The 13,517-nt window shown below is 43.1% G+C and overlaps 1 protein-coding gene across 15 annotated transcripts in view; it reads right to left on the reverse strand.

Moving 5' to 3' along the window:
• Positions 1–13,517, reverse strand: part of Veph1 (ventricular zone expressed PH domain-containing 1) — a 255,757-nt gene that overhangs the window by 211,066 nt on the left and 31,174 nt on the right. For 9 of the 15 annotated variants that reach the window (XM_087626897.1, XM_087626911.1, XM_087626903.1 and 6 more), the window contains 1 exon segment: positions 5,500–5,674. The exons of the other annotated variants lie outside the window; for them this stretch is intronic. In XM_087626897.1, coding sequence (XP_087483023.1) covers positions 5,500–5,674 — 175 coding nt within the window. 15 annotated transcript variants of the gene reach the window in all.

Below are 13,517 nucleotides of genomic sequence, written 5' to 3' on the forward strand. Positions count from 1 at the left end.
AGTATTGTAATTTTGGGGGGGCATCTAGGATATGCTCTCCAGTGCCATAATAAATAGAAATGATACAGTAGCATCTTTGTTTCTTTCCTGGACTTAGAGACATTCACTGTCAAATGGACAAAAATCCTCTTAATTAAGGTAAGGAAGTTCTCAAAATTTTCTAGTTTGATTTGTTATAATTTTATAAGATATGTTTACTATTAACACGATCTCTTCCTACTCAGGTTTTACTATTGGGCAATTCAAATAGGAAACTATTTTGTATTCCTGGGACAAATCCACTGGGTCACTATGCACTTTATAAAATGGGTTAGCAACAGTTCCTCAGTCACAGAATACATGGAGGAACAATATGAGTCAATTAGTAAGCTCTAGTCTGCACTCAGTAAATGTTACCTCGTTTCCTCCAAGCGTTGCTAGAGTGTTTTCCTAATGTGTTCATTCCTGCTGTGAACAGCTATATCCATGACTAAGATGACGGTGTATTTTCTTTTCTGATAATGCCCTTTCTCTGGTGTTGGTTTGTGGATATACCAGACTTGCAGAATTAGATGGAACATATACTTCCTTTCAACTATCTTGAAAATTAGGGTAAGGTTCTAATTCATTGTATTATTTGTTAACATGTTCCAAAAGAGCTGTTTGACAGGGTTTTTCCTGGTGGCTGAATTAGAGGCAACAGTGTAACAGACTTGCTGCCACTCAAGTTTGCTCACCCTTAGCACCCAATCCTTGAACACTCTGTACTTTTAATTCTTCTTCCAAAAAGAGGGTTTTCTTTTCTTTTCTTTCTTTCTTTCTTTCTTTCTTTCTTTCTTTCTTTCTTTCTTTCTTTTTTTACAATTCTCCTTCTTACTGTGAGAATTCATAGAATAGGAATCAGATAAGTGGAATCTAAGCAATTTGTGTAAAATAAAGTTTACACTTAGATTTAAGATAAACTCTACCTACCTATGCGGTAATAGTTGCAAAGCTTGGCTTGGAATTTTTCAAACATTTTCCTTTAGGTGTAAATACATACTCCCATTTCTTATGATTTCTCACAACTGAATTATAAATATATGAGGAATTTGATTTGTAAAAATAACAGAGTTTTGAACAATAGAATCAATGAAGCATTATGAGTCAAATCTAAGCAAGGGTGAACAGCACCAGCAACCGAGGCCCTGAACCTCATATGCTCATATGTGTTGAAGGCAAGAGTGGCATTGTCCAAGAAATTTGTAATTGATAAAGGCCTTGGAATAATTACAGACACATTGGACTGAATCCCGTGGTGGAGAAAACATCAGATACTTAAAAGTGGAAGTGCCGTGTGAAGCTTAAAAGATTGACTTAAAACCCAGAATACAGGAGAGATTGCTGAATATATAAAATAGCGTGTGTGTGTGTGTGTGTGTGTGTGTGTGTGTGTGTGTGTGTGTGTGTGTGTGTGTTAAAGAAAACCTTTGGAGACAGTAGCGGAAGATGAGATCAGTAGAAATTAAAGATGTGATTGTGTGGATGGTGGGTGCATTAAGCTTCTAAACAGGGAGCGCATCCATGTATGCTCTTACAGAGACAGAGCTTAGATATTATGAACTAGCCACGGCATAGTGTGCTGACAAGAAAACCAGAGAGACTTCAAGAGGTCAGCCCACAGGGAAGGGACCAGAGTACATCTTGCAGAGTGACTCAGAATTAGGTCATCTTTGGCTAAGTCTGTGCATTAGAAGGGAACCTGCTTGTTATGACTGGAGAGAAAACAGCTGTGATGAATGATGCTCCATCTTCGAAAGCTCATCACGCCAAAGAGGCCCAAGAGGAAGGCTCTGGCTTAAAGTGAAAGGCCGCAGGGAAAAAACATCTAGGTTATGGTAAGAATCAAATACTCCAGCAAGATGTGGGTTTTCCCAAGAAGCCCTGGCTCTCCTGGCACCGAAGTCACTCAAATATAAGCAGGCTGTCATATTGTTACCATCACCATCTTAGCTAATACTTCTCTAACTGGGTTGTTAGATGAAGGCCATTGTCTGAACACCTCAATTTACACATGAAGAAACCAATGCTCAGAAAAATACAAGCACAGCCAGTATGCAGTGGGGCTGGAATTGCACAGTACATGTGGCTCTGGGATGAAATGGCAGGGTTTAATCCTAGTCAGCTGCTCACATACAAAAGGACGAGGTGGAGATTGGTGGCTTCCACATAGTCCCTGCTCATTCACACAGCTACCTGCACACCTGGGATCCACTGCTTCCTAACTCCACACTCACGTGGTTCTGCTGCGGCCCACTGCCATCTCCTTTCTTTTCTGAGGTAGCTCATGATCTCAGCAGACAACTGATATACACTGCCTGATGGCAGTGAGGATGCATCAGTTCAGAAACAGGCTGCCAGAGTTGGGTTGAAAGTGGAAAATGTGATTGGATGTGGACTTTGTGTAATTGGGTGTTCATAACGGTGTGAACTGGACCGTGTAAAGGTCCATGCTATGGGACATAAAATAAAGCAATACATACAACAGAAGGGTAATGAGCCACAGATTTCAGGGTCACCACTGAGGCTCGAGTCAAGTCAATGGGAAATCTGATCTGCTCATGGACCTCCAGTCATGTGCTAACAAAGAGTTGCTCGTCTCCTTTCTCTCCATCTCTTTCTCTTCCCCTATCTTCTTCCTTTTCATTCCTCTCTTCTTCCTACCCTTTTTATCCACTCATTCCTCCTTCTCTTCTTCCCCTCCCCGATTCTCCTTACTTTCTTCTTTTTCCTTTCTCCTTTCTTTGTCTTCATTCTCCCTTGTCCCTCCTTCTCTTCCTCCTCCTGTCTTCTTCCTCTTCTTTATCCTCTCCATCAAGTCACATATATTAAAGTCTTCTCTTACTTAAAGTGTTACTGCTGCCCAGTAAAATGGGATAATAGGATTTCTGCTCAGCAGGTCTCACAGGTAGCGCTGATCTAGTCAGCGCAAATGGATTAACACAATGTTTGGAATGAACGTTGTCTGATTTGATTACCATAATGTTATTGTAAGTGTTGCCATTGAACAGATGGCTACTAACCTTTTCCTGAGAGTAGAAGTCTCGGGGAATGAAGAAGAGGGTACTATGGATCAAAGAAGACAGTCTAATGGTGAGAAGAAACTACAGGTGATGAAGACAGACACATACCAAGGAGCTCATTAAAGCTGCTCACCGGTGGCAAGTATCAGCTGAAGACTTGCAGAGCAAAGAACTCATTTCTCAAAATCCCTTCTGCTCTACAACTCACTTGAGATGTGGGAGGGGATTTATCGTCCCATCAGTCCTCAAAGCCAAAACCCTGGACTACGAGGGCCCAGCCATTCATAGGTCAAGTTACCATTCATTTGATGGCAATTTGCATAATGCTGGATCAAATAAGCCAAATCATTTGTTTATTTCAGATGCTTGCAGTGAATTTAGAGTTTATTTTGTGTTTCAAAGACCTCTTTGTCACTGAAATAACATTTCAAAAGCCCCAAAACCATGAGCTTAGCTCCTGGCAGCTGGGAAAAGAAAATTCATTTTTATATAGAGCTATTGCTCATAAGTCTGCTTCCTATAGTTTTAAGGTGCTTGGTGTGTCAGTAATTTTTATGCAATTTGTTTTCAAAAAATGTTTTCAAGGTGGTGAACATAAAAGCATAATTGTGTTTCTGGACTTGCAGCAAATTTAATCACATGTGAAGTAAAAATTAGCAATTTTACTCTGAGGCCAAAGGAAATTAGGAGCAAAAGCACTAGCTAATATTGTTAACGGCAAATCTTTCCAGTGAGCACGGGTTTGAGTGACATACACCACCATCCGTGGTGCTCAGACATATCTGGGTGTCTGGCAGACAGTGAGCTAGACAGGCCAGAAGTCTAGGGTGACACTGAGGAACCCCTCAGGTATCAGGGACACCTGATACTTGAGCTTCAGGAGGAGAAAACACCTTGGTCCTTGGCAGGCAGTAGGCACCCTGAGGATGGGGTGGTAGCCACTAGTGGGGTAAGGCAGGGTGTGTGGAAAGATGGGGTGGACCAGGGGCTATGGGTGGACAGTTTCTTTTAGATATCAAGGAATGAAAGGGAATGCTTTGTGTTTGTTTTGGTTGTTATTGTTATTGCTGTTGTTGTTGTTGGTGGTGGTAGAAGTGGATGGGTACGTGTGTGTGTGTGTGTGTGTGTGTGTGTGTGTGTGTGTGTGTATTTTGATTTGATTTTCTTTTTCAACCGTGGTGATTGAACCTCTTGCCTTGCTCATCTGGATCCACACATCTCGAAAGAGTACCCTCTATCTTGCTGCAAACACAGTAAAGCAGAGTGACACCTGAAATAAGCAACCTCTTTTGACCTGCCTACCAAGGCATAGCACCAGGAGAAAGACGATTGTTTTCCTGCCAGAGGCTGGAAACATGGAACTCCTGGTTGGAGAACTTGTGGCTCCTGAAGTTTTAAGTGAGTAGCTCACGAGGGCAGAGGCTCGTAGGTTAGCATGAATCTCCCATATGGACCCTTCTAGGATTCAGAGTCAGGGGGAGGATGAGACCACAGTGTACTATGCTGGGAGGCCTGGTAAAAAGTTCATAGACTACGGGCTGGCCTGGGCACCCTGGGCACATCCAGGACATTCTTGCAGACTCTAAGAAACCTGGGACTAGGAACACAGGAGCACTCTGCAAGAAGTTGAGCCCATGAGGTCTGAATCAAGAGGCAATCTATGGGTAGCAATACCTGTGAACCTCAGGAATTTTTATCAGTGGACTGGGAATACCTGGATATATATCAAGTCATTTGATATATTATCCTCTGACCTGCACTCCATTTTGTTTTGTTTAAGCAAAACAAGGTTTCAGATAGGTAAAGAATAAAAACAAACAAAAATGTATATTATGTGTGGATTAGTTTGAGCTTTTCTTGATCCAAATGATGTAACAACAAAGATATCCTTTTGTTGGTATTTAGTGTACTTATAAATCAATCTCAAGCCCTTTGAGTTAGAGAAGCCATCACATATTTTCCTGTGTATCTTATCTTTGTTTTATTTTGAGACAAGATCTCACTACATAGCTCTGGTTAATCTGGAACTCACTATGTAGAAAAGGTATGCTTTGAACTCACCTGCCTCTGCTTCCCAAGTCTTGGGATTAGAGGCATGTACCACCATGTCTGGCTCTGTGTATTTTACATAACCAAAGACACTTCTTACTTTTGAAAATCAAAGTAAAAGGAACTGGAGATCCTGACAGTAATCATGGGTGACAGGTTCTTTAGACTGAGACCCATAGGACTGGCAGGAAATTCCCTTCGCAGTGAATATCAGTACCTCATTCACCAGGCAAAAGAGAGGCCAAGTCAGATGGCCCAGGAAACATGCTGGCATGGTCACAAGCCAACCAGCAGCAAAGAAAATAAAATCTAACTCTCCCCTTATGTGCTAGGCCTCACTCATAGGCGCCATTAAGCACTTTATTAAATTTCTGTTAAACACATTCCCAGCTCAGTTCTTGCACTGTACCTTGGAGTATGCTCTTTACTATCCCTTCAGTGTGGTCAGCCAGGAGATCGGCCTTGGTGATGGCAGCCAAGGACAGGTAGTTGGACATGTTCCTACACAGCTCCTTGCTGCCTCTGTGGAGGAATTTCACTGCGATGGGTACAGCTAAGACCATCACAGGGGTCCGGTTGTAATTCTGAGGAAATACAAGAAGGCAACAAACAAGCAGCTTATTTTCCGTTCATTATTCATTCACCTCAAAAATATTCGCAGGGCTGCTAGAGCACAGCTGTGAAAACACAGGCCCTGCCCTGGTCACACTGCATGTGCCCCGCTTGGTCTTACAGGAAGACTTGGGGGCAGTTGATAGCATAGGAGGAAGGCATGACCTGTGAGGTGCAAGGTGCTGAGGAGAACACATCCAGCCAGGAAGTGTCAAGAAAGACTTCCAGAGAAATGGATGCCTTAGCTGAGACCGAGGGGATGAGTTGGGGGTAGTTGGGCAATGGTGGGGCAAAGACTGGAGAAGAGCCACTCTGGGGGCACAGAGGTGAGGGAGAAGATGGTGCACCTAGGGAACTGTGGGTAACTATGTGTGGTTGTAGTGTGATATGTGGGAAAACTGGCAGAATAGAAAGGCCAGCGGGCGTGAATATACTGGGAAAATGGTGGGTTTGGAACCAATTCTGAGGGCAACCAGGGATGAAGGCGAGGGACAGATCATCGGGTTTATATTTGTGAAAAACAACCAAAGGAATGCTGACAAGTTTGTTTTTCAGAACCAATCAAGGATGGATGGATGCATAAAATGTGATATATTTGTGTGTGTTGCTGGGTATTGAACTCAGGACCTCTGGAAGAACAGTCAGTGCTTTTAACCACTGAGCCACCTCTCCAGCAAAATGAAATGATTTTTAACAACATGAATAGAAGTGGAGAGCACTGTAAAATGTAATTAGATAGTTGTGGCAATACAAACACTACATCTTCTCACAAGTGTAGAAGAAGGTGATTTTGCATAAACAGTATGGAAGAGGACTGAATGAGATCAGGTAATGGGTGGGAAAACATTTGTATAGGACAAGTGCAGGTATGTAAAGCTTGGCAGAATACATGATAAAAGTTCAAGGGGAGGAAATGCTGATTTTACATTACAAGTATTGACAGAAACACACTGCACACAGATAAATGGACAGCCATGTGTCAATTAAAAATGCTAAAATTTTAGCTAATGATATTTAAAAGAAAAAAATAAAATAAAACTAAAACCTGAAGGCATCTAGATCTTAAAATAACTCTATTTATTTCATGACTTATTTTACATGTCTCATAGATCCTGTCATTGGCACTTAGTTATACAATTAGGAAAAATTTTAGCTCAATTATATAATTGATGTGTACATATATTCCACTTTCCCTACCACTCAGACTAAGAGCAGAGCTGTATTATATACAGTGTGTTTGGGAACTGCCTTCTATCCTTCTATTATAAATAAGAGGGGCTGCTTTTTTCTGTGTGAAATGTACTTCTCATTCCACCCATAGGTTGTGCTTTCTACTACTTCCAATTCTAGGCTTTGGTCAGTCCTCAATAAACATGATCAACTGAATAATGAACAAATAGCGCTGAGAGATGGCCACTGCCTGTCACCCATGTTAAAACCTGAACACGAGATGTCATGTGCCTGAAATCCCAGCACTGGGAAGGCAGACACAGGGTGATCTTCAGGGCTTGTTGGCTTGTTAATCTTGTCAAATTGGTGAGTTTCATGGTTAGTGAGAGAGTCCTGGCCTCCAAAAATAGGGCATAGCAACAGAGGAAGACACCCAGCATCAACCTCTGGCCTCCACATGCAAGCACACACCGAGATATACAGACACATACAAACATGTACACATGCTTACACCATACCTACAGGAGTGGGAAGTGGATAAGAAGAAAGAAAAAAGAAGACAGTGTGGATTCGTAGTGACGCCTGTCACAAAGAAACAATGTGTTGGGGAGGAGGGCATGTGAGGGAAAACAGACTCTGGATTCCACTCCTGGCTTTGCCTCCCTCTCGCTGGCTCACCACAGAGGCCACCCAACTCCCTAGATCATTTGTAATAGTGACTGTCATCACATTTCCCATCAAGCAGTCTCTGATAAACAGGTCTCACGACAGACACAACATCAACTGACTGGCCCAGGAAGACTTCTCAGGCTGCTAAAGGGCCAATGACCTTGGAGAGAAGGTCACATAATGACTACGCTCCAAACGGGGTGCACACTGAGTAACTGTCTGGGTTTAATCTGCATCAGATTATGGGCATTGAAGGGGAGCCAGGAATGGTGGGCAAGGGAGGTGGGATAGACTGTCCATCAGTAAATGTGAATGTCCTTCTTCCTTAGTAATCAGTTTCTGGTGGGGATAGCCACAAGATTGCACACAGCATTTCCCATCTTCCCTGCTGTCAGACATGGCCAGGTGCAAAACAATGAGATAAGGAAAGCTTAACTGTTCAACTCCTAGGCCACTATTAACGTGATATGACTTGGCTCTTTAATCATCGTCCTCTTTACATCTAGTTGGAACAAAGAATTGGTAACAGGGACCGAAGCAGTTGTCTGTGACCATGAGTTAGAAACTGTGTATGGTTCAGAGAAAAGGGGAGCTTCCACATTAGCTCTAGACTGACATTTTTGAATTGTGTGCTGAGAGATAAAAATGCTCTGTATAGCTTAACTGACTGACCTTTGTTACAGCAGGTGAGCCTGCATCCTGACTAGAGCAGTGTTAATCCAGAACCATTTTCATTCATGAAGTGCCCTCAGTAGCTTAAAGGGAAAGTTACATCCTTAGTCAGTATGGAATTTAGAATTTCATTTTAGCACAAGCCCTATAATAAAGATCAAAGAAGGAACACGAGGCCAAGACTGCCACACTGCTACGGTGACTCTGAGCAGCGTTGTGACATCTTAGACATGGGGCAGTTAGATCAAAGAGGATACTAAATAGGAGAAGACAGTGTCTTGACCCTTATACCAACCAAAGTAAAAATAAATTCCAGGCAAACTGCATATCTAACAGTAAAACACAAAATAACAGTGCGTAAGGAACATGGTCGGTGTCCCCAGTGGCTTTGGGTCAGGGAACAGCTCCTTAAATTTAATATTATCATAGAAAAGGAAATGTAAACTGCATAAAAATAAGGACTTCTAATCCAGCAATATTCTAAGGAATGAAAAGATAATCCAAGGGACATATAATATGTGTGATCCATTTATTCAACAAAGGTCTAGCCATAACAGGAATATATACATATAAACTTCAGTCAATCAAAAAGGCACAGAGCCAAAGGAGAACACAAAGGATTTGAACAGATGCTTCCCAAGTAAGGTTGCAGAAATTGACTGAACACATGAGAACTTGCTCACTTTCATTCGATTAATTTTGATCTGGGACTTTGTACAAAGCCTCGCTTACTGAGGTCTCATCAAGACATGAGTTCCTCTGGGAAAAGAGGCCCAGGCCTACATGTTCCCTTTTTAGGTAGTTTTTAAGTGATGAGTACAAGGTTGAATACTCTGTGCATATCCACACATATAAGTGACCATGACATGAAGTGGTGGGTCCAAGTCAGCCAACAGTACCATAATGGCAGTGTCAATGCCAGTGCCAGTGCCAGGAGGAAGTAAAGGAAATGTTACGGGGTAGCCGAGACACTCAGGTTAGTGAGTTGGGGGTCATTATTTTGGAGCACTCCTATCTTGGTATTGAGTCCAAAACACTCCCTAAAGTCACAGGAAATGTTTTTGCTGTGGTTTTTCTTGCACCTCAGATCTCAGCTGAACAGTCTGCTTTCTTCTCTCTCTCTCTCTCTCTCTCTCGTTGAGAGTCTTCATTAATTCCTTAGAGGAGCTTTCCAGTTCTTTTAATGACAACATTTCTACCTTGGTCTCAAAAAGTGTTAAGTGACTCAGCCTAACAGAGAAAGGAAAGGAGGAGAGAGAGAGAGAGAGAGAGAGAGAGAGAGAGAGAGAGAGAGAGAGAGAGAGAGAGAGAACATTCCCCTGATCCAAATGATGCTTCAAGAATAAGCATTTCACTGAATTTAATTAGGGATTCTTTGGAAGAGATTCATGATGGTGATTTTCCTGCTGGATTCAAGGTACTAAGAGTTTATGGGTGCCGCTATCATGTGACTTCAGCAGGCAGAAGAGAGCCTAACTGAAACTTGAAGAAACATGAGGTTGGCAAGGCAAGCTGGGAGAAATGAGGTTCTGTTAACCTCATTTGAGCTCCATGATATAGGGTGTGTGCCTAACCCTTCTCTATGGCTAAAATTCTCTAAACAAACTAATTAAATATCTTTTGCTTAAACATTTATGTTTTCCTAGTTATCAGAAACAAACAAACAAACAAAATGTCTGACACAATCTAACTAAGTCCTGTATTCCATCGATTTTCTTTTTTTTTTTTTTTAATTAACTTGAGTATTTCTTATATACATTTCGAGTGTTATTCCCTATCCCGGTTTCCGGGCAAACAACCCCTCCCCCCTCCCCTTCCTTATGGGTGTTCCCCTCCCAACCCTCCCCACATTGCCACCTCCCCCCCACAGTCTAGTTCACTGGGGGTTCAGTCTTAGCAGGACCCAGGGCTTCCCCTTCCACTGGTGCTCTTACTAGGATATTCATTGCTACCTATGGGGTCAGAGTCCAGGGTCAGTCCATGTATAGTCTTTAGGTAGTGGCTTAGTCCCTGGAAGCTCTGGTTGCTTGGCATTGTTGTACTTTTGGGGTCTCGAGCCCCTTCAAGCTCTTCCAGTTCTTTCCATCGATTTTCTAGATAGACACTGAGGTCCATCCATTGCCTGCTTTGAGACTTCTCAGACGGCTTATCTGAGTATCTTGGTCTGCTTTCTCTCCTCTTCCAGTAAGCACATGTGGGCCTGACTGTTGATGTGGGAGGTTATGAGGCCTCCCTGGAAGATAAGCGTCTTCTCTCTCCTAGGCCTGGCACTCATCCTGCTTGGATCTTCTGCGGCTAACTCACACCTAAGGAATTCTAGGAGGTTAACTCATAATAGTGAAACCAAGAGACTTATGTGCAGTGGGAGACTCTCTTTGGTCAGATCAGAACATCCTTCTCACGCTATCAAGGTACCAAGAAACCAGGCAGGAAACTGGAGTCTTCACTCGTCAGCTCAGAGAGATACTGAGGTATATTCCATCATCAGCATGGCAGAACCTGCTTAAAGGAACACACGTATTCACAACCGAGTCTCCATCTGTGATGATAGAACACGCTATCCAACAATCTCGGTTTCTGATACCTCCTCCGAGTAACACGAGTACATGTGAGTGTTGGCACACTCCTTGAGTACATGTGTCGTGTCAGCACACTCGTCATGTGTTCAGCAAAGTTAATTCATTGTTTTTCGCTTGTCTCAATTACTCTAGGTTGCTGCTTCTTTGGATTCACACTCAAGTTACTTCTACTAGAGTCCTGGATTCTACCCCAAGCCTCAGCTGCCTCCGAGGCTATATTTATAGCCTAATTACATGGGGGCATCTGACGATTAAACTTCCAACGGGAACTCACTACCTAGACCATGCTGGCCCCAAACTCACAGAGATTTGCCTGTTTCTGGATCCTCAGTGCTGGGATTAAAGGTATGTACCATGGTCTTAAGTATGTTTATCTGTAATTTGCAAAACCAAAGGCAGTGATCTCAGGGAGTGGGTCTTGCTAACCGTAAGCACAGACAAATGCAGAGAGGGATTGGACTGATGGAAATCATTAGACCCTGTTTTAAACTCTGGAGTGAGCTAGCCCTTGGCAGCAGCAATGAAAAAAAGAGGCCTTCTTAACCAATCAGATTGCATTCTTTTTATAATGCCTCTGAAGCAGGATCCAGTACAAAAACAGAAGATTCTCCCCTCATGTGTATAATGTCATCACTACAAAGCAAAAAGAAAATAAACTTCAGTGCACTCAATTTTTGTGCCTTCTCCCCACACATATAATTTGGAAATCTCTCAAATGAAACAAAAAAAGTCAAACATTAGGCAAAAGAGCAAACAGTTCATGTAAGTCCTCAGAAATCACCAACAAAGGCACTCCGTCTCAAAACTATGTCTAGACAGCCCCTCCCATATCAAAAGCCACAAGCGCTTCTGATGACAGACAGCAGGGTGTGTATAAGGGTCTGGGGGCCAGGATGACACTGGTAAAGAAGAATCCCATGGACCTAACAGATAACAAACAACTTCTGCTATGCAGTGGCTGGGCTTCATTTCAAAGGCATCCGATACAGCAGATCCGGGCACAGCAAGTCATTTTATCTTTAGAGTTATTTGGATCACAGAGTTGCTAATGGGGTACAGGCAGAGAAAAGTCCTATGGTCACCATTCTCCAACAAGTAAGCCACTTCACCAGCAACTGATAACGCCACAGCCCATGACAGAGTTTGGCCCTCAGCATCAATGTAAGCAGGCTGGTGGGAATGCTACTTTGCACGTGCAGAGCTCGGGGAACAGACGGAGGCCACTGCATTGTAGAAATGAACATACTCCTGCGAGCTACCACAGCTCGCCGTGGATGGGAAACAACGGGGCCTTGTTCCATGAGGCCTAGGGTTCCACTTCTCAGCTTGACTGGCACCATTTGAGCTCTTGGTGGAGACTTTCCTTTTGAAAGTGCACTTCGGGAACCTTTGCCAGTATTTTAAAATTGAAAAGAATAGAGCCACACAGAAGAGATACAGATCCAGGGCCATAGCACCTTTGCACTCAGGTGCTGAATTCAGCTGGAGCCATAGAAAAACAACAGTCTCAAGAGATGCTCAACCTCATTCATTAAAATAGAGCTCCCGGGACATTCACCCAGCCCCATCAAGCAGACGGACAGACGGCTTGATTCCTACTAGTACAGCCATGTGGAAATCTTATCGACACATTCAGCTGGTTTTCCCAGTGGGTTTTCTGATAGGTGAGAAGAGAGAGGGTCTGTGGGTTGTCCCATCTGTTACATTTCATCCTCCTGTCCAAGGACGGCGTCCAAAAGCCCACTGGACAGAAATATGGTTGTTCAGGAAGCCACGGAATAGTTACTGCTTCTGAGCTCATACTTCACTTCATTCAGTAACCATCACTCGAGTGTACCTACTGCTTGCCAAGGGGTATTTTAGGTCCTGGGACTAGCTCAGTGATAAAACAAAACAAAACAAAAGAACAGCAGCAGCAGCAGCAGCAGCAGCAGCAGCAGCAACAACAACAACAACAACAACAACAATGCAAAACAATTTGGGGAGGGAAGACACACACAAACAACGACCAATGTAATTATGGGATAGTTTGTTGTCAAGAGTTAAATGCTGGGTGGGCTCATGGTGATGATGCACTTGCCACACAAGTATAAGGACCCTGGTTAGGGTTCCCAAAACACACATGAAAGCTGGGTAGGTGTGGTAGCCTGCCTACTATCCTGGAACTTGGAGGTGGAGAGAAGGGCAAGCTGGTTAGCTCTGGTTTCGTCAGGAGATCCTGACTCAGTAACTAAAGTGAAGAGAAATAGAGGAAGACACCCAGTGTCAACCACTGGCTTCCACACGCACACCTAACACACACAGGCCAAATAATAACAGAGAGCGATGTGTGGTATCGTCTCCCGCAGATGATAATATCAACTGGGGCTAATGATCACATGATGTTTCCCATATCCAGAACAGTTTTTTATTTATTTAGCATCTGGTTATTTACTCATTAAAACAAACCCACAAGGCAATTACTTCTATAATCTGCACTTTATAGATGAGGCAATAAAAGCACACAAGTGTTAATTTGCCCAAGATCACCCTATAGGTAAATTCATGACAGAAAGAGGATTGCTTGTTGAGTAAAGTTTTTGCTTTATAAAACCAGCCTCCCCAGTAAGAATTCTGAAGGAAACACTCTGAGCCACCCTAGGTCCCTTGGACTCAAAGCTGTCACACAGTCTTGAGTGGGGAAGCCTGCACGAGCAGTGTGTGCACAATCAAGCAGGCTAGTTCT

The sequence above is a fragment of the Rattus norvegicus genome, chromosome 2 (assembly GCF_021556685.1).
Source record: "Rattus norvegicus strain SHRSP/BbbUtx chromosome 2, alternate assembly SHRSP_T2T, whole genome shotgun sequence".
In the NCBI taxonomy this organism is placed as follows: Eukaryota; Metazoa; Chordata; class Mammalia; order Rodentia; family Muridae; genus Rattus; species Rattus norvegicus.